This window comes from Nilaparvata lugens, chromosome 1 (genome assembly GCF_014356525.2).
Source record: "Nilaparvata lugens isolate BPH chromosome 1, ASM1435652v1, whole genome shotgun sequence".
Taxonomy (NCBI): domain Eukaryota; kingdom Metazoa; phylum Arthropoda; class Insecta; order Hemiptera; family Delphacidae; genus Nilaparvata; species Nilaparvata lugens.
Window position 1 is genome coordinate 55,163,826 of NC_052504.1, and position 26,502 is coordinate 55,190,327.

General features: G+C 33.4%; 2 protein-coding genes across 2 annotated transcripts in view; one reads left to right on the top strand and one right to left on the bottom strand.

Moving 5' to 3' along the window:
- Nucleotides 1-17,783, bottom strand: part of LOC111053447 (mitogen-activated protein kinase kinase kinase 7) — a 54,177-nt gene extending 36,394 nt beyond the window's left edge. Inside the window, exons 1-3 of the mRNA XM_022340343.2 lie at nucleotides 17,522-17,783; nucleotides 11,227-11,464; nucleotides 9,600-9,717 (exon numbers count right to left, since the gene is read on the bottom strand). Coding sequence (XP_022196035.1) covers nucleotides 9,600-9,717; nucleotides 11,227-11,464; nucleotides 17,522-17,614 — 449 coding nt within the window. The 5' untranslated portion in view covers nucleotides 17,615-17,783. The remainder of the gene's footprint in view (nucleotides 1-9,599; nucleotides 9,718-11,226; nucleotides 11,465-17,521) is intronic.
- Nucleotides 17,784-22,932: 5,149 nt separating this feature from the next.
- On the top strand, nucleotides 22,933-23,682 carry LOC120352090. Its single transcript, XM_039431781.1, has one exon. It carries the CDS (start codon nucleotides 22,933-22,935, stop codon nucleotides 23,680-23,682), a length of 750 nt encoding a protein of 249 aa, XP_039287715.1.
- The last annotated feature ends 2,820 nt before the right edge of the window (nucleotides 23,683-26,502 follow it).

A 26,502-nucleotide genomic window follows, 5' to 3' on the forward strand; every position in this document is an offset into this window, starting at 1 on the left:
ACGTAAAAAGGGCGTATAAGCTCATACGCCCTTTTTACGCAGAATGCTCGATCCGCCATTTTATTGTGAATCCAATGAGACCAGATTTTTTAAAATATATTGAAAATTGACGATGGTACACCTGTTTTAAGATGGCTATGACAGCTGATTTTCAAGTTGAGGTACCGGTTATCTATCTGTTTTTTAAGGTTATGTTTCTGAATATTGTCGTGGTCCTCGTATTCAATATAGAAGCATATTGTTTCTTGTACCATACAATATAGTAGGCTAATTATGTAGCAGTGTAATTGTATAGCATAGAAATGTTAGGTATTATAATGTATTGTTTCGTTTTTTAAAAGAAATATGAATTTTTTTATTTTTGATATTAGTTTTTTTATGAGCATAAGTAGTTGGAAAATGTGACTAAAGACTTTTGGTTATATTATTATTATGACTGCATATGGCGATGTAACATAGAAACATTATAACTATATTGTAACATAGAAATGTTAGATATTATATTGTATTGTGTCGTTTTTTAAAAGAAATATGAATTTTTTTATTTTTGATATTAGTTTTTTTATGAGCATAAGTAGTTGGAAAATGTGGCTAATGACTTTTGGTTATATCCTATTATATTAAGCGAGCAATTTCTGTATTTATATATCTGGCTATTTTTATATCTGGTTATTTATGTATAATGGATCTCGAAAACGGCTCTAACGATTTTCACGAAATTTGGAACTTAGTAGGTTTATGATATAAAGATTCGATTGTACTAGGTCTCATCCTTGGGAAAACTCGCTGAACGACATTAAAAGGATAATTCATCCTTGGCTGAAACAGCTGTGGATAGTAAAAAAGTGAATATGTGAAAAATCAAGATATCGCATCCCCGAAATTCATAAGATGACGTATAGCCAGCTGTGGAATATAAACACGATCATTTTAGAGAATTGTGTTCTGTTTTATCAATAAATAAAAATAACGAGCGAAGCTCGGTGCCCCGATATCTATTATTATTATAGTCCGGGCGCAAATGACATTCCGTGGTCATTTATAGTAACAGCCGTGGAAGATGTCTCAATTTCTTCGTTAGGTCTAGCATAATGAGGATCGTGATGATGATAAGTCGAAATCACAGGCAAAAACACCTCGGAAACAAGATGGCCGCCAAAATTTTCAGGGTTTTGCTGTATCGCTTGTATTTCAATAACCGTTCAAGATATTCAACCGTTTTTTTAGACAAGAATATTATTTAAATCTTCCTCTACAATTTTTGTTTTATAAAATTTTCCTCTAAAACGCATATTTTTTTAGTTATAACCATCAAAAGCCCAAAAAAGCTTTTTTTCCAAATTTGTTCAAATTTCATTCCATTATAACTTTCATTGGTTGGCAGCCTTGAAGTGCTGTGTAAAATAGTCTTCAGATCGTGTTCGTGGAAAAATCGAAAATTCGAGTGACAAAGTTTTGTACATGTCGTTTTTCTGAGCTGGTAAACTAATTCTAGATCGCAGTGTGTCCAATGTACAGAGAGTAGCATTTTTTGGATAATTAGTAACGGATTTCAGTCACTCAAAAGTGTACAAGTACCGGTTTTCTAGGTTGAATTGAACGATTAGGAGAAAGATACACTCGCACGTTGAAGTAAGGAAGATGGACTTTGATCAACTTGCATCAAACTTCAAAAACTAAATTTACCGCGCAGGCAATACAGGGAAATAATAGGATAGAGCAACAATAATAATAGTCAAAAGCAGAGTACGAAGTTGGAAGAAGAAGAAAAAGAATCTGAACACCTGAACTACCTGTCGGCTTCTTATCTACCGTGACCTAGGCTACAGAATTCTCTGATAAGTTCCATTCATCACCACAGCAACGATAAATCAGATTCTCCTTAGAGGTGTCAGTATTGTAATCTTTGTCCGTTCATTCCCACATCGTTTGTCAGTGTTTGTCATTTTCATTGTATTGTGGCCGTGAAATTAAATCAACCACACAATGAATAATATTGAGGAAAAAATAGACCAAATATTTGGAAAATTGAAGAAACTTGATGAGTTGGACAATAAGGTCGACACATTGAATAGTAACTTTCAAAAGGAAATAAATGAGATAAAAAAGGAAATTAACCACATGTAACACAAAAATTTGAAAAATGTCATGCTTAATGAAGACAAAGACAGGAAATTCAACTTGCTGGTTTTTGGAGTAAAAAGTAAGGAATTTTTTGCTATGAATCAAGAAGTGATAAGAATTTTGCAATATGTGGTCCCTGATTTTAATGGAAATTATATTAGAGAATTTTGGAGAACAAATAAAAATAAGGGAGGATCGCCTGTAATTGTAAAGTTGAATTCGATGGTAGTGAAAAACAATATATTGAGAGCAAAGAGAAAACTGCAAGAATCAGAAGAGCTCAAAAAATGTTCAGATAAAGGAGGATTTCTCTCGTGAGAGCAGGGCAATCAGGAAGCAATTATTCCTGCACCTTGTAAAATTGAAAGCAGAAGGTAGAAGAGTAATCATGATAGGGGAGAAGTTAAAGGTGGATGGGACGCTTTTATCCCTGGAAGAATTGGACAGACAAGAGTCTAACTCCGGTAAACGAGCGAGAAGTGAAGAGGCATCATCACGGCCACAAGGAGAAAGGAAAAATTCTCAGGATCGCCAGTCTAAAAAGAAGGGAAGGAAATTCAGTGGGAATAACAGCCTAGAGAGATTCCTCATAAAAAATTATGAAGAAAGCAAAGAGGAGTCTGAGCGAGCAATCAGATGCAAATCACGATGGTAGTTCAAGATTAGATCAAACAGGCAGTGAGAATGAATAGGAAAAATGGAAACTAGGCCGCCAACCAACAATACGGACAGGAAAATGGATTGTGATTCGGATGAAATTAGAAGCAGTTTTCCCCGAGGACGGTTGGTCACCGTGCGGAAGTACGACCAAAACCCCCCCGGTTTAATCAATCATAGGAACTCTAAATGTTCGCACTCTAAGAACAGAAGAAAGACTTTGTGAATTGGAAGAAGCACTAAGAGAAACAAGTATAGATGTTCTAGGAGTATCTGAAGTGAGAAGAAACTATGAAAAAATCTTACAAAGAAAGAATGGATATATTTTCTACTATTTTGGAGAAACTCAAGGCCAAAAAGGAGTTGGATTTATAATCAAAGAAAAATTAAAATCAAGAATAATTGAATTTAAAGGGATAACAGAAAGAGTCGCTGTTCTAAGAATAAGAATAGGTTGTTCTAAGATATTAAGCTTATATCAAGTTTACTCTCCGATTGCAGAAGCTGAGGAAGAAGAGCGTGAGGCGTTCTATGAGCAATTGTCAACAGCAATCAGACATGAAAAAAATAACTGGAAAAATGCAAAAATAGTTCTAGGAGATTTCAACGCTCAGGTCGGTCTGCAAGAAGACAACGAAGCAAAAAAATGTAGTAGGCAAATATGGTTATGGCAGAAGGAATGGAGCAGGACAGTTGTTGGTCGATTTCTGTTTTCAGCAGGGCTTGAAGATAATCAATTCTTTTTTTTTCAAAAAAAGAGCTGGGAAAAAGTGGACGTGGATTTCGCCCAATCCAGAGACTAAAAACGAAATAGATTATGTGCTGACCGCTCAGAGAGGAATTATTAAGCGTTTTGAAGTGACAGGAATAATTAATTTTGCAACTGATCACAGAGTGATAATAATTGAGCTTTCACCAGATTGGTCAACAAGAAGACTTAGAATAGAGTGGAACAGGACTATGAGCAGAACACCAGTGATTAATAACAATGGTTTAAGAGAGCTGGAGCAAAAAATACAATTGATAAATTTCACTCATCACCAAACTAGTTTGCAAGAAAAATAATATATTGGAAAGTGCTAAAAAAACACTTTTGAGGTTTCACAAGGTAGCAGCTTGGGTAAATTATCACAAAGCACAAAAGAAATAATAAAAGCTCGTGAGGAAATGAAACATAAAAATGCAAGAGAAAAGTTGGAATATAATTTATTATGCAAATTAGCAAGGTGCCATATTTGCAAGGATTTACAGCAATATGAAAATAATATCATAAACCAAATTCTAGAAACTGAAGGCTCTACAAGGAAAATCAAGAGAAAACGTTCAAGTGGTGTGGAATGGAATACGGGTTTGAAAGACAAAAGAGGCTGTATCGATAGGAAAAGAGAAGGCATCATTGAGAAAGCATTATGAGGAGTTATTCAAAAGTTGGAATGGTATAGATACATATACTACGGTCACAGCTGCACAAGAAGAATTACCCGATTTCCATGAACAAGAATTGTCTGATATTATAAAGGTATTAAAAAATATTGGGCCATATGAATAAAGTTGAGCATTTGCTCATACTTCTAAAATATGGAGCATTTGCTTCATTTTCTATGAATAAACGTGAGCAAAACGTTTTGCTCATGCTCATCAAAAAAATAGTTTGAGCATTTGCTCAAAAGTAAAAGCTTTTGCTCAAAATTGTATAAATAAACTAGAGCATTTGCTCAACTTTTGAAGCAAATGCTTCAAAAAAGGTGAGACTAGTCTAGAGCAGCTTATCACCTTTTGCTCATAGTAAAATGGCTCAACTAATTCGTATAAGGAAGAGGAAACTATACCAGATACGATCACAACCAATAGTTGAGAGCTATAAAACTCTTTTTAGATTCAACCATGATATATATCACCATTATTCCTATGAAAGAATAAATACAAAAGCTACCTGTTATAAAGATAGCCATCACAAAATAGGAAATAGGTATTTAAGAAGATGAAAGTGTAGACGATTATAAGAAGGCTATTGATATTATAAGAATATGCTGAATATTATTATAGAGATGTCATTTTTTCACGCTATTATTTCAAAATTCTAAACTCAACTAACCTAAAACTCTATTCATAAATAGAAAACAGAGCAGACTATGCAAACACAAGCGGTGTACCCTATTTGTATATTTAGCGCTTCCGTGAGCTATAAAGACAAACTAAGGCTACAAAAGCGAATCAGCTGATGAAAAATCTCTAAAATACGTGAGCATTTGCTCCAGAGTTCAGGAGCATAAGGTAAGAGTAAAAGGTAAAGCTTATTCATATAAAAATGAGCAAATGCTTTTGCTTCTACCTTTTGCTCATGAGCAAAACCTTATGCTCCATGCTCTTGCTCATGAGCATTTGCTCTGGTTTTATTCATATGGGGCAATAAGATGGCTGGAATAGATAATATTTCTAATGAGATGATAAAAGCTATCTCGGCAAAACATTTTGAGAGCGCTTGTTGATTGTTTCAATAAAATACTAAACGAGCAACTGGTTCCATACCAGTGGAAATTGGCAGATATAATTCTTCTATTCAAAAAAGGTGACATTTATAACATAAATAACTATCGCCCAATAAGTTAATATCGCCCGATAACTATCGTCCATCATGCATTGGAAAGTTATTTATGAAAGCCATGACAAATCGTGGTCTGGCCAGAGAACTCGAATTGTAGCGCCAGAATGCCAGACTGTAGTTCTGCCAATAGCAGGCTTGTGTTTGCGCCGGCGCAGACCGTCCTGCTGCTTGGCATTGTGGATGTTTTTTGTAAGTCTTGTCTGTCTTTTTTCGTCGGCCCGTTTTTTTGCAAGACCAAATTTGTGTTTGTCTGTCATGTAATTTTCAATCGGAAATTTCTTGTAAATTGTTTGAGTGTCGTGTGTGTGAATTATGAATATAACAGCGTAAATAGTATTGAATTGAATTAATTTGAATCGGATTTGAATTTATAAAGAATCCAGTTTGAGCTTTGTTCGAAACACAGTGCATAACCTGCAAGTTGAACGCAGAATCAACGAAAAGGCAGCCCGTAAGCAAGAACCTATCTATTCCCAGATTTCGTCCCATCCTGAACCTGACCAAAACACCCAATAAAGGCTTCGAAGGGCAAGTAGTCAAGATTGGAATAAATTTGGTGAGTTTTTGCTCTTTTTTATTGTTCATTAATGCAGAGTTTAACTGTACAAATAACCTGGCTCAAATTTGAAGATATAATTTTGCCCCTTGTTTGTATTTGATTATTTAAATAGTAAATTACAGTCCTCTGGTAGCTCTAGCCTGAGCTTTGTTCAGAACAAATCGTATTCAGCCAATCCTTATAATTCATCAACCAAATGAGCAAGCTGGTTTCAGAAGAGGATTCTCAACAGTTGATAATTTACATATAATAAACCAATTGATCGAAAAGTGTTCTGAATATCGAATTGAGATTTATATGGCCTTTATAGATTATAAGAAAGCTACTTTACATCATTATAAATAGATTGATACCATTCCCAAGTTTGTACCTTCAAGAAGTTATGAGTTACACGATTTTCTAATTGTTGGGATTGGCACTTGGTGGAAAAAGAGTTTTTTCTGGTGGAAAAAGCGTTTTTTCCTCTGCAAACAGTACTTTTTACAGTATTTCCGATGACGCTCCAGCCGTAAAATATGGACTTACAGCCTCCAACCAGATGTAATTTGAAGCTTTGGAAATATTCCACAACACAGTGCTAATAATACTAGTTTTTGTCTACTGCGAATACATATACAGAATGGAAAGTGAAATATTGTCCCCGCAAAATGTATGTTTAAAGTTTTTGAAATTGTTTAAATAATTAAAGAGTGGTCGAAATGAAGATGGTTCTCTCGAACATCATTGTTTGGTTGATTCTAAACACTTTGGTGGTAAAACCAATCCGATATTTCTCACAATAACTGAATAACAAGCTATATAAAAATTTATGTCAGAAATGACCGCCATCTTGTATTTTTCAATGATGTCGAATATCTTCATTATTTCAATGAAGATAAATCGTTACAAAGTTGAAAAAACGCTCCAAATTTCACAGATTTAAAATTTCTCTGTATCTCTGCACAATAAAAGTTATAATGGAATGAAATTTCAACAAATTTAGAAAAAAAAAAGCTTTTTTGGGGTTTTGAAGGTTATAACTAAAAAAATATGCGCTCCAGAGGAAAATTTTATAAAACAAAAATTATAGAGGAAGATTTTAAAAAATATTCTCGTCTGAAAAACGGTTAAATATCTTGAACTATTTTTTAGTGAATAACAGGACAGTTTTCTGATTGCTTGAAGCTGTCCTTAATCAATCCTATTTTCAAAAAAGGGGATCGAGACCTGCCCGAAAACTACAGACCAATAGCGATTGTACCAATAATAAGTAAAATCATTGAAAACTGTATTTTCCAACAAATGTATGAGTACATGACAGTCAACTCTATTTTACATGAAAACCAATTTGGGTTCACACCTAATTGCTCAACCACTATGGCTGTAGAAAAGATTGTAGATTCTATTCTTCAGGGATTCGAGAAAAATATGATAATTGGAGGAAAAATGCTGGATTTGAGTAGAGCTTTCGATACAATTTCTCACAGTGTTCTCTGCAGCAAGCTTGAACATTATGGCATTAGAGATAAGGAATTAAAATTGATCAGAAGTTACCTTAGTGACAGAACACAAATAGTTCGACTGAATAGGCAAAATAATAAATGTTCAGAACCAAAAAAGGTATTGGCAGGTGTTTCACATGGATCAGTCCTTGGACCCTTTCTATTCTTAGCTTTTGTGAATGATTTTAGTGTTAATGTTCCATGTTTATCTGTACTCTATGCTGATGACACTACCATACTTGATTCTAATACTAGTGTAGAGGCTGTACTTGATAGGCTTGACTCCTCGGTTGAACGCTGCAGGGAGTGGTATGCTGCTAATTGTTTGACTCTCAATGAGAGTAAAACAGAAAATATTCTATTCACGCTTAGAAATAATTTAAGCAGGGAGCACCAGGAGTACCTGAAGCCGATTAAACTGCTGGGTTTTGTCCTAGACAGTAAATTGAGTTGGAGTAGCAACATAGAGGATCTGTGTAAGAAACTGTCCAGAGTTATGTACCTACTAAGAAAACTAAAATGTTGTGTCAGTAGGGAGGTACTTATTCTGACTTACTATGGTTTGTTTCATTCCCATCTCAATTATGGGCTCCCTCTTTGGGGTAACTCAAGTGATATGAAGAAGGCATTTATTTGGCAAAAAAAAGCAATTCGCAGTATTGTTGGTCTAAGGAGTGTTGAAAGCTGTAAAAATAGTTTTATCGAGCTTGGAATCATGACTCTCCCTTCAATGCACACTTATTGTAACCTGGTCCATGTTAAAAAAAACCTAACTCTATTAACAAGACATAGCCATCAGCATGAACATAGAACTAGAAATAGAAATAGCCTAATTACCCAATACATCAGACTGCAAAAAACATTCAAAAGCTATAATTATCAACAGTACTTATTATTCAATAAATTACCGACAACAATAAAAAATTTACCACAAAAAAGTTCATATCTACAGTAGCACAATGGCTCAAAAACAGGCTTTTTATACAATTGACGAATACCTAAGTCATAACATGAGCATCTGACTGTTTTATATTATATTTGTATATGTATACATATGTGTACATGTTTAATGTTATGTATATGTGTTAGCGGTACGATATATTGTTAGTATATGCAATGCTATTTATCTTCACATGACGTTTGTTTATAACATTTGTAATTTTCGATGACAAGAATAAAGATTATTGAACGGTTATTGAAATACAAGCGATATAGCAAAACCCTGAAAATTTTGGCGGCCATCTTGTTTCCGAGGTGTTTGCCTGTGATTTCGACTTATCATCATCACGATCCTCATTATGCTAGACATAACAAAGGAATTGAGACATCTTCCACAACTGTTACTCAAAATTGACCACGGAGTGCCTTATTCATGACATTTGCGCCCGGACTAATATGGCAATGTTTGAATGAGAAATATTTCTTTGTATTCTTACATTGTTATTTTTGAGCCATAGCATTGGCAAAAATAAATATTAAATATGGATAATAACTTAATATATTTGTTTTGTTTTTTTCTTGTAATATTGTACTGTTGTTTATGAGAAACAATAAATTCTAATCTATTCTATATTTTCGCGATGTTTCCAAATTCATCAAAAAAGTTAAGTTTCCTTTTAATCTTTCAACCAACTTTTTTTAGCAGATGCACTCAGCTGCTGGGGGGCTCTTAGCCTTTGCATATTTATTATTTTGTTTATAAAGTGATGAGATAGAGTATTAGCAATGACCATTTTCAGTGTTCATAGTGTATGAAAGAATAACAGTCCTTCTTTGCTTAGTAGATTTATAAGTAATTCTCAAGTAAAAACTTCATTATAATAGTTGTGAATGTTGTACATGTTTACTCTAAATCCAAAATAGTAGCTTGATGCTATTAGTATGGAATGGTAAATAGTATATTAACCTATTGTAGCAAACATAGTATATCATTCTAAATAAAAACTATAAATATATTATAATTTCCTCTTTTATTATGAATTTTCTATGCTCTTGTACACCAGAGCGAGGCTCGGTTCCCCGATATTAGCTTCTTATCAGTGCAAGTCGGTAAATTTTGAGCAGCATAGGACGTCCACATAAAATGAGCTTGAAGTCAACTTGTTACAATTCAAATTCCAAGTTTCACTTAAATACATTTAATTTAAGCCTACAGACAAACTTGGAGACTAACCTGTGAATGACAGGCTTTGGCTTCATACTATGCAGATAGGCAACCCCTTTGGCGCACTGCAGAGCCCAGCTCATTGCATGTCCAGCTGTGTATTTCCTCAGAGGTTTGCCATGCAATACTGAAAACAAATGAAAGAGCCGTGCATAAACTGAACTAGGTCAACATTTTGTAGAGATATTTGTAAATGGGAATTTTTAAAAATATATACATAATATTCCTTGTAGCTCGAATTTAATCGACAAAATCACTTTCCAAGAATCATCTTCTAAATAAAAAATATACGTTATGAATCATTATTGGTGTCTTTCGTTGGAGGAGACCCAAAGATTATTCCACAACCTAATATCCTCAGAGTTAGACGATCAAAGTAAACCAAACATTTATAAATTATAGTGGGTTAAGCATTTCAAAATAAAAAATATAGCTTTAAAAAAACATTAACGAGGCTGAAGATTATCTAAAGCCATAAGATACCACTTGACCAAATTTGAAACATGAGAAATTTTACTACTAAAATCATGAACAATGAGGGGTTGGAAACTTTACACCACACAACTATAGGTTCAGAGATAGATAGCTTTTATTTTGTAAACTTTACAATCAAAATATAATTTAGCATTAGGTATACGCTTTGTATGTCTTATTTATTTTATTGAATTGTAATTTTAGTTATCATTAATTTTTATTATTATTTTCAATTCTAAACTTTATTTTCTATTGTTTATTTCATTGTTGTCATGAAGGCAAGATGGATCATCAATCTGTTGCTTCCACATATTTTTGTATGAATAAAGAAACAAAAGTGGTACCATGGGCGAATTTCAGCCATCTCAACTCACAATTGTATACCATTAATTTATTGAGTTGGAAAACCTCATAAATTCTTGCTAGATGAACTAGTCTAGCATTTCTAGTGAATAGTTGAGATTGGAATCGTCTAACAGTATTATAGGCTTAATTCTACTTTCCACTAAATTTTTATGTTGCTGAGTCAAGTACCTACAGTTTTTTGTAAGGATAAATCTAGACTTTTTTCTCTCAAATATGAATTATTTCAGGTTAGATACAATAAACAATAGTAAAGAAAGATTTGTATTCATAGTAATTCATGAAATGTATCATTTATTTGGCTCATCTTTTTTCTATTTCACTGTTATCATAATATGTAAACCTGAAAATCAGATTATGGAAATGAGCATGTGCAGTAGAGACGAACTGGAACTCGTTCGTCTAATAAAAATGGGTTAGAAATGGAGTAGCATGGAAGTGAATTGTGACAATGAGCAAGATAGTCGTAAGATCCGAGAGACTGGAGTATCCTCGACTGGGGTCGTACAATATTTGAGTCGAGGTAGTGTGAGTTGAGCCTAAGAGTTTCCTCTTGCACTTGACCAACGATGAGATTTGAAATACTTCGTTTGAAAGATGTGAGGCCGGTATTATTGCACGTAAAAAAATCTGGTAGAATACACTTATACTATACACATCCTTGAGAATTACAGACACAATGATTTCAAATTCAATTTAAAGAGCATATAGGTGAGTGGGGTGATACTTGTATCATACATGAATTACGTTGGGACAGTAGCGAGACAACACTTGAATGTGATGTGAATAGGATACTGACAATCATATAAGGATCCACATTCGGCATACTCCATGACCAGGCATATTCGCTGACCATCGCTGCAGGCACCGTACAGTGTGACTATGTTGGAATGCCTGACGCGAGACAGCTGACGCACTTCTGCCGCGACAGGCGTCAGCTTCTCCACCTCTGAGTCGATGTACTTGACGGCGACTATCTTCCCCCTCCACATGCATCGCCTTACCTCCCCAAACGACCCTCTTCCAATAACACTGTCCTGTAAAAACATTAAAAAAAAGTATTTGCATCTTCAAATTTTCAAAAACATTAAGCTACTATAAAAACCTTACAAGTGAACGAACAATATGGAAACCTACCCTACACATTTAGCTCATCGAATTTGAATCAATATATCAAGAAATGACAAATCAATACTTCAATGTTTTCCTTGAATAATAATATACAGCCAAATAGGCCCTACCAAATTTAAAAGAAGAGCTGTGAAAATGATTCAATTTATTATAGACCTATTCTTGAAAAAAGCATTACATATTACATAATTATAAATTTAAGAATATTATTGGAAAATCGACTGATCATGTTACTTGTAGTAAAATAAGGAAATTTATTATCCTTAATCCAGATAAAGCAATTGGTATATATCGACAAATGACCATTACACCCTTTCTTAACTTGAGCAAAAACATAATATATTGGAAGAATTTTACATGTAATCTTTATGAAATCTGAAATGATGTATGCAGCATCCACCATGCAAGTAAAGGAGTTTATTTCTAAAAATCGCAATGTATGAATGGATTGACTTGGGAAAGGAGAATACGCCTAGCTATTAAAATAGATTTGATATTGAATAAATTATCTATCAATTTATAATCATGTCAAGTTATTTACTTTTTGTGTAGTTGAGAAGTTGATATTTTGGTAATTATTCATATTAAATAAAAGACTAAGAAATTGTCAAAAACCACAGATTTATTGATAGTTTGAAAGACCGGTTTCGGTTGTTACACCATTGTCAATCTCTGGTAAACTGAGATGATCTCTGATAATCTGTTTATCAGAGATTGACAATGGTGTAACAACCGTAACCGGTCTTTCTAACTCTCAATAAATCTGTGGTTTTTGACAATTTCTTTGTCTTTTTTATTTAATAATAATCAAGTTATTTAATTTACATTCACAGTTATGTAATTGTTGTCAATACTTTTAAAACAATTCCTGTTGCTGATTCCAGTCACTGGGATGATCCTTACATATTCTAAATGGAATAAATTAAAGTTACTTATTTTCAGCCTGCACAGTTCATAAATTGTTGATGAGAGGTACTACCCCATCAATCAAGTTCAAATTATTTATTCATCAAAAAATATATATTTACAAAATAATAGTGTAACAATAATAATTATAAAGAATATACTCCCTGCGTGGATGATTTGTCCGTGTGCATGGAGGAGTCGAACTAGATCAGACAGTAAAAATACACTGGTTTGAATTAAGGAAATTATGATACTTGAACATAGTTTGGAATTGAAAGTAAAATATGAAAAAGAAATGATTGCAGTAATAATAATAATAATAATAATAATTTTCAGCTCAACGGCGCTTGAGGGTATCTCACTCGGCAGTCATAACTTTATTATTTTAATATTGTGTGGGGGAATGGAAACTAAGAACATAATAATATGGATGAATATGTGGAATAATATGCTGGCATTTTTAAAGGAAATATTCATCTATAAGGCGAATTTAGGAGAGCCTCTGAAGCCTCTGCCCCAATGGAGAGCAGCCACCTGCTCACTTTACGCTTGTATACAGCAACGCTTCACCCCTCAATGTCAGAGATCTCAACTGGAATATTACGGTAAAGCCAATGAGCTAGGTACAAACAGTTTCCTAGTTGAATGGAGTTATTTAACCGGGGAATCTGAATGTTGGAATGCAATCTGTTTCTGGTTGGGTAATTATGTTGGATTTCTGTGAAAGTAAAGTTACTTTTTTAATAAAAACAAGAAGAATGTTTTATAAACAGTTGTTTTATATTCATAATTGGGAATTCCTGGAAGAGGAGATGTGTTGAATACCTATGATTTTTGACAAGAAGTTTTTTGATAAGGGCTCTCTGAGAGATCGCGAGAGGCCAGGACTCCCAAAGAGGCACCACCCCACGCCAAGATGCCATATTCGAGCAACGTCTGCACATATGCACAATACACAGACCGGCGATGGCCAGCACTCAGGACTCGCCCTAGTTGTCCAAAAGCATAGATCATTATTCAAAACCTTTGCTTGAGATACTGCTCATGGGGAGCCCAGCACAACTTATGATCGAATACAATACCAAGATATTTGTATTGTAATACCTGTTCTATGACCGGACAGTCACATGCATTAAAATTTGGATCGCCGCATGAGTGCATTTTGAGCACCCTGGGTCCAGGGCTATTTCGAAGGAAAATTGGCATGCACCTGGATTTTGAAACATGAAGTTGGCTTTATTCATATTTTTTGGGATGTTTCACAGAGACAAATAGTGCTTTTAAACGATAGTAGTCTCATACAGACAACAAGTCGTAGAGACAAGTAGTTCTATAAATGGCAACCTTACAGGAACAAGTTCTCACAGAGACAAGTAGTTTCATGGACAATGTTTTGTAGAAACTAGAAGTTCTATAAATGGCAGTCTCACAGAAGCAAGTTCTCACTCAGACAAGTAGTCTCATGGACACAAGCGTGTTTTGTGGCTTGTTGCCTACATCTTAATCTGAAGACATGTCTGCTGTTTTTTTTTAATATTTTATGATTATATGTAGGCTATGGTTTATATCATTATGATTTACATGATAAACCATAGGTTTATCATATAAGATCATATAGGTTGGTAACCAATTAGAATCAAATAGAAGATAGATTAAATTATGAAAGTACCTAACTTAAATAAATAAGTTGAGTTCTATGTAAATGTAATGTATTTCTACCAAACTCCAGAATAACTATTTTAATATATTCTATATGTACATATTAGACCTTTTAACCGAAAAAATAATGCCAATATGTATCTGAAATGAAATATATAAAAGCCAAATAGCCTACCACTGATTTAGGCTACGCCAACTTGTTTCTATCAGACTCTACTTGTTCGAGTGAAAACTTGATTCTGAGTGAGACTGTCTCTTTTAAAACTACTTGTTTCTATGGCCTCAAGTCATAGCGTCTCCAAGTGAATATTAAACGTATCAACTTCCAAACATTTACTGTAGGCTATACTCCATAAACACTATTCATCAACAGAGCTAGTTCTTTCAAGCTCTCGAATTTATTTTAAGGCCATAATTTTGAACAAGCTGCCACTTCCAGCCAGGACTCTGCCAGAGACGGTCTTGAAGAGGGGACTGAGGCCTTCCCTTCAGGAGAACCCCTTCTATTCTCTGAGGGAGTTCTATGATTGTAATCCTCAGACTGTAAGAAGATTCTTCATGCATTAGTCTTGCTGCTTCTTCTGCTGCTGCTCTTTGCATTTTGACATGTATTTTTGTTCTTGACCTGTCTTATGACAGTTTTTTTTTTTGTTCATGACTTGTTCACTTGTGGCCATGCCTATGACCACGCCATGAACAGAAAATTATTATTATTATTTAAAACGTCAACAGTAACACGGAGCATTCACTTATGAAATTTTATAATTTTATTGAAGAATTAAATACAGAAGAGCATAAAGCCAATAATATTTTTCAATTTATTAAATTGGCGGCTGCACTTTAGTATATGGGCCGCGGAATCTAGCATTGAGACCTACATAGATCGATAGAGGAGATCAAGACGAGATCAACCATGTATAACATCGTTGTCGATTTCCAAGGATTGGCTGAAAAAGCATGGCGGAAAGTTCAAAATTTTTATATCAATTTTTATTTTTAATAATTTTTTTATGGCTACAGTATTTTTAAAACTAGTGCTATCTGATGTAAAATTTGACGAGGAATCCAATGCAACTAATTTCAGGTTCGTAACTTCAGTAGTTTTTGAGATATTGCAAAAAATGTGCGATAAATTGCAAATTTTTTGTTTAAAAGAGGTGAACCTGTTTGCATGGTGATTGATAGGTATTTTAAACTATTGGATTTAGTAGAATGATAAATTCTAAAGAAAAAATGTCCAGTCACTTGATTACCTAAACTCAAAATTGTTCGAGATATTTGGGCAAATAAAAATATTGCAACACCATTTTTTGCTACCTAGGGAGAACTTAGGTTAGAAAAAGCTTAGATTGGGGAAATCTTAGGTTAGGAGGAGCTTGGATCAGGAAAATATTAGGTTAGGGGAATCTTAGGTTAGGAAAAGCTTAGATTAGGGGAAGCTTAGGTTAGGAGAAGCTAGGGTCAGGAAAAGCTTAGGTTAGGGAAATCTTAGTTTAGGAAAAGCTTATATTAGGGAAAAAGCTTAGGTTGGGAAAAGCTTAGATTAGGAAAAGCTTAGGTTAGGGGAAGCTGGGTCTGAGAAAAGCTTAGGTCAGGGAAAGATGGGTTAGGAAAATTTGCATTAGAAAGAGCTCAACTTAGGTTAGGAAAAAGCTTAGGTTGGGAAAAGCTTAGATTAGGAAAAGCTAAGGTTAGGGAAAGCATAGGTTAGGAGAGAGCTAAGGTTAGGAGAAGCTTAGGTTAGGGGAAGCTGGGTCTAAGAAAAGCTTAGGTTGAGGAAAGCTTGGGTTAGAAAAACGTAGATAAGGAAAAGCTTAGGTTTGAGGAAGCTGGGTCTAAGAAAAGCTTAGGTTTGGGGAAGATGGGTCTGAGAAAAGCTTAGGTTGAGGGAGCTTAGGTTAGTAAAACTTAGATTAGAAAAAGCTTAGGTTAGGAAAAGCTTAGGTTAGGAAAAGCTTATATTAGGGAAAATCCAAGGTTAGGAAAAGCTTAGGTTAGGAAAATCTTAGGTTAGGGGAAGCTACGTTTGAGAAAAGCTTAGGTTGGGGGAAGCTTAGGTTAGGGGAAGCTTAGGTTAGGAAAAGATTAGATTAGGAAAAATCCAAGGTTAGGAAAAGCTTAAGTTAGGAAAAAAGGTAAGATTGGGAAAAGCTTAGGTTAGGGAAAGCTTGGGTTAGGAAAAGCTTACATTGAGAAAAGCGTAGGTTAGGAAAAGCTTGATTTGATTCAATTATTTTTACAATCTTTTAAAGCTTCTGGATTGCATTGAAATGTGATCCTCAATATCGGTCTGCACTATGCCTATGCAAACATATTGAACTCTTCTAAAGCTAAAATACTACATTTTCTTGTATTTTTTCCAAATATCTTAATAATCTATAAAATGTTCTAATCTCAAATCTATTTTAATGAATTCCCTGCAAAAATCCCAATGAGATTTAGCCAATTTAGTAGTCACTAAAAGTGGTAAAAAAAATTAAATTTGAGAATTGAAGAGTATTGACTGTGCATTTTTTTTCCCAAATATCTAGAACAATTTTGAGTTTAGGCTATCAAGTGACTGGACATTTCTTCTTTAGAATTTATTATTCTACTAAATTCAATAGTTTAAAATACCTATCAATCACCATGCAAACAGGTTCACCTCTTTTAAACCAAAAATTTGCAATTTATCGCACATTTTTTGCAATATCTCAAAAACTACTGAAGTCACGAACCTGAAATTAGTTTCATTGGATTCCTCCTCAAATTTTACATAAGACTGCACTAGTTTTAAACATATTTTAGCCATAAAAAAATAAAAATTGATATAAAAATTTTGAACTTTCCGCCATGTTTTTTCAGCTAATCCTTGGAAATCGACAACAATGTTATACTTGGTTGATCTTGTATTGATCTCCTCTATCGATCTATGTAGGTCTCAATGCTAGATTCCGCGGCCCAAAAACTAAAGTGCCCCCAAATTGGCCCTCTAACTTTTGATAAAGACTTAATAGATGATAAAAAAATGTTTCTATCAATGGTTGGGTAAAACTACCTTTATGAGAATTTCTCTTTGATAGTACAATGAAACATAACCTCAAAAATATAAAACCAAGGAAAACTAAATTACTCCTTGAACTAAACAAACAAATTTCTTCTGTTATCAATAAGATACTTGGGAGATGGATACAATAAAACAAACAGAAGTTGAGGCTTATATTTTTAATCAACAGTAAAAAAGAGAACTGCTAATTTGTGTATTAGATAAGCAGAAAAATACAGATGGAATTTTCATTGCCATGAACAGCAAAGTTTAACATAGCAAGATAGAGAAAGTATCCTATGTCAGGGCAGTATATGTTATTGAGTTAAAAATTATGAAAGAAAGCTTAAAAAAATATTATAATGTAAGTTACCTTCCGTCCATTAAAATTATATTCTTCAATTTCATTGACGTCAATTTCTTCGACGTAAAGCGGGGCTCCTTCAAAAAGTCCTCTGCTAGCCATTTATGATTACGATTGTTACATCTCACAAATTTACCATATTCTATTAAAACTGTGATAGAATTTGAGGAAAATGATACAAACATTTCATGAAAACAAATCAGACAACCAATAACAACACAAAAACGCCATTTCTGTCTTAGTATTGAATACTTCATTCATCAGTACGCAAGCGCAATTTTATCAGCCAGCTGCCGAGTTCGATTTTTTTAACTCGATTTTTCAGAATCGATCTATATAAAAACGATTACTATCGACTATCTACTATCAACAGCACGAGCACAGAAGAGATGGCTTTGAAAAGATGGAAAAATTAGAAAAGACTACAATGTAGAACGTAATCATAGCAGGTAACCCGTGCTTTGCAAGGGTCTAATTAAACTTGACGTAATGAAATCTAGAGGAATTAAAAATAGGCCTTTAAGAATCCTCGGTTGATTAAGAAGTTATAAGCAGCATTTCAAGTACTGTAGGTAAATCAGTCCAGTAGTTCAGACGTGTTGATGCATCAAACATAATTTTCCTATCCTCTACACGGGTATACGTGTTTAAGCCAGTTCTTTCCTTTATTATAGTACTAGCAAGAACCCGTGCTTCGCAAGGATCTATTTTAAAACTTGAGAAAATGAAAACTTGACGTTATGAAATTTTGAAGAATTGAGAATAGGCCTATAACCATCCTTGGTAAATTAAGAAGTTAATTAGTCCAGTAGTTCAGACGTGATGATGCGTCAAACATAATTTTCCTATCCCGTACGTGCATAAGCCAGCTCTTTACTCTATATAATTATTATAGATATAGGCTAGTTAACGACTGCAAGAGATAAGACTGTGTGGAACAGAATAGTGGTGAAACTATGATAGCGCCAGAAGTGTCTCAAACACAATAGTAGGTACTACATGAACTTTTTGAAAGTGATTTGAAAAAATGTAAAAATAACAGAACTGAATCCTTATCGTTCTACCTTCATTTAGCGAGGCTTTTGTTTGAGCCGAATGGAAATCTATTTATAAAAAAATGAATGTCTGTTTGTGTGTTTGTTTGTTCCCTGTAGACTTGAAAACTACTTGACATAACGGCATGAAACTTTGGGAATACGGTATGTTGTGTGAATATTGGGGATGGTTTCTGAACAGAAATTTTAATAGGGTGGCTAATAATAATTATTTATTAATCCATTTTCAGACATATGTTTTCAAAATTTTCGGCCGAGCGGCTACTGAAGAATGAAAAGATGATCATGATTCAAGATCATATTGTGATAATATGATTCAGCATCTAAAGTTACCAGCTGTAATAAACAAATAAACATATCACCCTGAGATGAATATTATTGTGTACTGGTATTAAAACGGTAGTTTGGAGTTGAAGTGTAGTTGATTGGTACCAGCTGTTGATAATGGTTCCTTAGAAGACCTATACAAATAATTATCACTCCCCTATCATTGAGAAACTGGAAAATGTTGAAAGAGAGTATAGAAAAGAGTATAGAGAGTAAAGAAAATGAAAGAGAGTATATATATATATATATTATATATATAATATATATATATATATATTATATATATATATATAATATATATATATATGTATGTATATATATATAGTATATATATATACTATATATGTATAGTATTCATATTGCATGCATTCATTAATTACTGAAGAATGAAAGGATAATTTACAATTTTTTGAATTTAGCTTAGCTTATATTCATCCTAAAATGGAAAGAATATGGAATTCTGTCTGATTCATCGTACATCGCATATTTCCTGGACCATTATATCGACAATCTACAGCTATGAGAACATTGAATATTTTTCTTTGAAACACTGATATAACCTTTTTTTTTAATTGAAAACTTTACTGATAGATATTAGGCTACTACCAATTGATTGAGAAGAATAATATGTTTTTGGAATAACGAATGCTGCATGACTAAGCACATAGGAAGTCCGTATTGAGATGTAAATGAACATGTTGATTGTCAGATAAATTTCATGATTCACCAAATAAAGTCAAGTGTAACATGAGATACATTGGCGGTACGAAGTTCGCTGGGTAAGCAAATTGTAAATTAAGCTTTATTATTAATTGACAACGCTGAAAAAGACAGGCTCAATCACCAGGAATACTATAAATCCATGAGGGACCAGTAAGCCATTAATTTTGAGTAGTTCAATTACTTCCATTATGGACACTGGATACATCATGGACAACCAATACGTATGAAATTTATTAGCTACCGTACAGAATAAAAAACTTTTGATTGCAGTGACCCCAACTTCTGTATTATGAATAACCATTCGGATCAAATATAAGGAATTACTCGCATCTCTCATCAACTCGTGATTTTTATTCACAAATTATTAACAAAAAAATATATATATTAAGTTATATCCAATAAACTCACGGCTAGTACTCAAGTTTGTCTTTTTCTGGCTGTGCTACAAATAAATGTAGGTATATGTTTGACATTTTGTTTCTGTAATCTTGTTGTCTATTAAGAAAGTTTTCAATGTGATTTTTGATGGCAATAAAATTTGAATTTGCAAAAAGAATTATCAACAAACTTCTAACCAAAGAGAACCTTTGTGCTCTGTTCTAATCAGAGTGTATGAGACTCCATATACAGCTGATAGAATGTGCAAACCGAACTGGCCAAGCATACAACGATGGAACAAACACGTGGTAAGCTCGCGCTCTCAATCAACGCAAAATCAATTCAATCAGCTAATTGATGAAATTTTTTTAAGCTTTCCAATGATTACAACATATGTTAGAATATCATGTGTCAATTATCTCAGTTCCTTATGGAGTTCACCTTACCATAAGCTTACTTAATATGATCCTTTTTCATCCTTTGAAATCCTTAGAGGCAAAATATCTCAAAATCCATTCTTAGTGCGCATCTAGCATGTTTGAAGAATATTTGTGCAAAGTTTTAAGTCTGTAGGCCAATTAGTTTGAGCTGTAGTGTGATTTTACATCGAAATTTTCGAAAAGTGCCCTCTCCTGAGCCCCCCTGTGCTCCTGATTGGAATTTTTCTGCATAGATCTGATTTTTCTCGTACCTGAACGAAAAAGTTCCTCATGACTTTGCTGTGCAATGAACGGTTAAAAAGTGAAAATTTTGGGGGCCCCCCAGGGGGGGCAGATTTCTGAAAATCCTCTTGTAGTGGATGTTTTGAGGCTACAATAAACAATTGTGCGAAATTTCAAGTTTTTAGGCTTAGTAGTTTGGGCTGTGGTGTGATTTCAGTTTGTCGGGGCTTAGCCTTTTAGATATAGGTAGAAGAAGAAGAAGAAGAAGAAGAAGAAGAGAAGAAGAGAAGAAGAAGAAGAAGAAGAAGAAGAAGAAGAAGAGAAAGAAGGAGAAGAGGAGTAAGAAGAAGAAGCAGAAGAAGAAGAAGAAGAAGAAAAAGAAGAGAAAGAAGAAGAAGATAGATTATTATGTTGCTTTGGCCTGTGATCTGTATAAATGTCCTGTAACAACTAAAGGTGCATCCACACATGCCGAACCGAACCTCGAACCGCGCAGCAATCCGTGCATTCCTCCGAACATCTTGCCTTTCAACGAACATGAGCATCTGTTTCATAATGTTAAAAATCAGCTGTTAATCATTCGCCGTACCGCACTCCGAACCATTCGCCGTGCCGCTTGCCTCTGTTCTAACTGCTCGCCTCACCTCACTCCGAACGCTGAACTTTTCAGCCAATCAGAGCCCTCGATTACAATTCGCCGTGCAGCTCGCTCCACAATATTTTGGCTATCCATCACAAGTGGAAAACATGCGAACATGAATACAGAAGTATGGGCAATTTCTTATTTGATTAAATTCATGTTTTGAAGATTCCTTGTTACGAATGATAAATTGATAGGAGCTTATAAATATTTTCTAATTCAAATGAAATAACTTCTGAAAAAAATAATGATTGGATAATTACCAATATGGAATTATTGTTGACCAAGAACTCAGTACATCGACAATTCATTCAACTAATTCTTTATTGATAAAATTATAATCATTTTCTCTATTGATAATCAATTTCATCAACTAACTGAAAAAAGTACTTCAATTTCCATGAATTTATTAATAGAATTATATAAATCTAAAGTTTAGGTCATATCTAAATTCACAAAGAGTTTGATTCTTGTTGGCAAGATAGGTGTTATTCAATGCAGAAATCATTGTTATTTTACTAAAAGATAGGACAAAATGAATAGTTCTCTTTCAGGGGGAGTTTTGACAACCCACAAAACTCATTTTTCATTTGAAGAAATAATATCAAAAAGGTGCATAGGACCTTACCTTCTTGTTCAGCTTGCCAAAATACCCCTCATTTCAATATTAAAATTTTCGACTGACTGTACAGTGAGTCAATCATTCTATCAAGGCTTGAATAATTTTGAAATTTTAATTAAATAAAAATGGTAGAGAATAATTATCATGTAGATATCAACAACTTCATTTTAAGACATATTAACTGCATGCGTTTTCGTATTGCTGATACAGCATTGATAAAACTGTAGACGTTTATTTAGCAGTCTCAAAAAACTGTTCTAGCTGAAAAATTAATCATACATGCCACGTGTTGTAGGCTTATACATTATACGAAGTTCAAAACTGATTTTCCTAAACATATGTTTTTGAGATAATTTCTTTGATGCAGCTGTTTCACATTCACCATTATAAATTATACAGAGTTTGTGAAAATAAAAATATTTATTGATTACCAAAACAATACTATTATTATATTAATGATAATAATTAATTATTAAAACAATACTTTTATTATATCAATAATAATAATATTATTAAACATATTTATCAATTATCAGTATCGGTACAGTATCAGTATCGGTTCAGACGTTGAAAGAAGAGGTTGTTTTCGAAGTTGCTATCGGAGTGATAATAGTACTACGTACTTTTGAGCTGCAACGTGTTTGAAGAAGTCTTAAAATCTGTGTTTGAATAATTGTTGTCTGCTTGGAACTGTGATTGTTATATTTGTTGCGAGTTTTTATTGGATGTATTTGTTTTTAAAATGAAATGCTGAAGTGTTGCTGTTGTGATTTATTCGTCGAGGTAACAAAAATTTTAAATTGCACGTCCTGTAAAAACTCATATTATTTCAAGTGCATGGGATTTTCTGAAATAAACTATAGGAAACTGTCAAAAGCAAATTTGGCTAAGTGAAAGTGCTCAGGGTGTAAAAAAATAAACTTTCATCTAGCAATCAGAGAAACACTATGGACCTAACTAAAGAGTGCAAACAAGAAACCGGAATATTAAAGGAAATAAAATCTATAATATCGATGGAACTTGACGGATTTAGAGAAGAATTGAAAAAAACTAATGATACTGTATCCGAACTGCGACATTCAGTGGAATTGTTCTCAGCTAAAATAGACGATTACAATTTATTAATAGATAACTTCAAAGCGGAGCATGGTGAAATGAAAAAAGAAAACGAAAAATTAGCTAGAAGGGTGCATGAAATGGAGGTGCAAATCGTCGAGCTACAACAGTATAGTAGGAGCAACAACCTGGAGATCCATGGTATACCACAAACACCTAATGAAGATGTCTACGGAATTATTGAGGACTTGTCAAAAGCACTCGATTTTGAAAATGATGTTTCTAAAATCGATGTAGCTCATAGAGTTCCAACAAATAACAAAAAGACTATTCCACCAATACTAATAAGATTCAATAACAGAAGTGAGAAAAATAACTGGTTTTCTAGATATAAGCAAGTACAGAAGGATCTGAGAAAAATGCAACCACCAGGACAACTGAGAACTACAGCAGTCAATAGGAATCTTCAAGATGGGCCAGTATACATCAATGAAAATTTATCAGCATACTATCGTGGTCTTCTGATGGAAGCGAAACACTTTGCCAAGGAGAACGGATATAGATATACGTGGGTCATGAATGGGAAAATATATTTACGTAAGCAAGAAGACTCAAGACCTATCAGACTGGTAAGTCATGCTGATCTAGACACTCTAAAGTGTGCTAGTAGATCGAATTTGTCGCTAAAAAACAATAATGAACGTTAGTAATACAGCACACATGCTTTGATGTCAGTTAATTGCCAATAGACTTTTATATTTTTATGTCAGCAATAGAAGAAATATACAATTTACTAGATAAGGAAATAAAGTTAACTAATGAAATAGAAAACTACATAGATTACTCACCGTCAGCTAGAAATCAATTGAATATTATAAATATATTTCATATGAATATAAGAAGTATTTCTAAAATTTTGACGAACTGGTAGTATTTTTGAATGATTTAAAATTTGATTTTGATATAATTATCTTGACTGAGATTTGGATATGTGAAGAATCTCTATTTGAATATAAAATAAAGGGTTATAGAACATTTAACAAATGCTCCAGGTTAAATAAGTGTGATGGCATTTGTATATTTGTTAAGGAGGAGGTCATGTTTGAGATTTATTCAATAGATATACAAGAGGCTAACTCGTTAAGTTTGAATGTAGAGATAGGCAATATCAAATTACTGATAATTGCAGTTTATCGCTCCCCTAGTGGTAATGTTGCTACATTCCTAGACAGTATTGAGAATAGCCTCTAATCAATTCAAGATAAGAATAATTGTGTCTTTGTTGGAGATATGAATATTGACTTGAATGCAAATAACAATATAACAAGTGAATATATTCATATACTAAATAAAAATGGTTTTGAATCCTTTATTAATTCTTTCACGAGAGTAACAGAAACTACACAAACTTTGTAATATTACATTTTTCTCGATTGGAATCGAATCTTCAATTTGAGATCTATAAAACTTTATAGTAAATATCAGAGTCATCGATATACGGACAACTTTTTGACTGAGAATTTATCGTAAATGATTGTGTTGCATGTTCAATGGTATCACTGAAAAAACAAACTCTGTAAACAGAGTTAACAGAATTAACAGATAATATTGAGGATATATAAAATTTAAAATAACAGTTTCAAAATAAAGTTTTATTGAGAACAAATATAAAATGTGAATTCTAAACTTGTAATTTATAATTTTTTGGTGACGTGTCCGTAACGTCGACACTGGTTTGAGGTGTCTACAAAGCTTTGCTCTGTTCCTTGTAGCTAGGCTTCCTGCTTCTCTCTAAAAATGGTGGCTGGCTATGGAAAGTGTTTTGTGCTCTCTGAATATTTTTCTGTTTAATTGAAATTTATAATTTTTTAAATTGAGTTTTAAACAGTTTATAGTGTTCTATTTTGTCTATAATTTGTTTCTTGTGTATACAAGCCTGTAGCCTTTTTTTTTCAACTATATAAGCTTGTCAACTATAAAGCTACATTAGCTTGTAGTGACTTTAGATGCTTAAGCGTGTAAGATATTGTTCTTTGTGTATTTGTGTAGTATATTGCCAAAATTCTTCTGAAGATTATAAGTTCATTTGCTTTGAAAACTGGATTTCTCATTCATAGGCGATAGATCCATTCATAGTTTACCAAGAATCTATTACGTTGGAGCCGATAACCTTCCTTAGGTTAATAAGTGAAAATTTGCTATCCAACCGATTTAGGAGAAATTGGTAGCACGGCAAATGTTACCCCTGTGGTGAGACCGAATTACAAAATAAATATGTCCCAAATGGTACACCATCGAATCCCTGGTTATGAAAAATTATTAGTAGGATAGATATCTTGATAGGTTATGAATGGTATACTGCTGAGTGGGAAATCGGTTCAAGAGAGATCAAGTCCTAATGAATATATTATCTGTGCAGACTAGCAAAATGGTGAACATTAAAAATTATCTGATTCTTATAGCGTTCCTAACACAAAAGTTTGATGAGCTAAATGCTAAGTTTGATAAACAAAATGCTAAGATTGATGATTTGAAGCAGGATCAAAGTGCTAGGTTTGATGATATGAAGCAGGAAATTGCTAGCATAAGACTAGAGCAGGTTAGTATAAACCTTCTATTAAAAGATACACATGAAACATTGAAAGATAGTCATGAAGATAAAGGCAAATTGAAGCAGGATGATAGTAGTGTTGAGATACAAGATCAGTTATTTCAAGTTTCAGATAATGTAGGCCTAGTTAATGTTTTTGAAAAAGTAAATCCTAATGAGATAGTAGTATTGAGTAATGTAGTAGGTAGGGAGTTGTCTTTATTGAAAGTCAACAGTAAAGAAAGTAGTATTGCAAAATTGATAGTTAGGAAAACAGTAAGTAAAGTGAATGTTTACATGAGACAGGTTTCTGTAGAGGTTAGGAACAATGTAAACAAAATGAATCTTGCTTTGAATCAAGTTGATGAATTCAACTTTCAATTGAAAATTGAAAGGGTGTATGCAAAGCATTATTTAGTAAACATGACTAACTTTAGTAAGCAAAACGGCTTTGTTGAAACAAATGAACCCATGAATAAAATCATGTTCTTGAAGAAAACAAAACACAAAGTCACCATTGATGTGTTAGTATTCAAAGGTTGTTTCAAGTTGCTTACTTACAAGATGATGACAGTGAATCACATGATGAAAGGGTATTCCCCAGTACACGATGATTAGGAATCCTGTGTTATGCCGGGATTCAGAATAGCATAATCGCTACGCAGTGTATGGTAAGAGTCCATAATTGTGTCTTTTTTCTTTCCTGTAGCCTATTTTTCTTGGCCCTTAATCTTTTCAAATTTCGATTCTTTCCTGTCTTTGTGTAATGTTCAGTAAAATTCTTCTATGATGCATATCTTAACCAATCTTGTCCATAGTCATTTAAATTTGTATTTTTCTGAAATAATTTTGGAAGTTAAAATAGTAGCTTATTTTCCTAATCTTTAAATTGTTGATAAAACTTAACTTTTCTAAAATCTATCCATTGTAGTGTAAA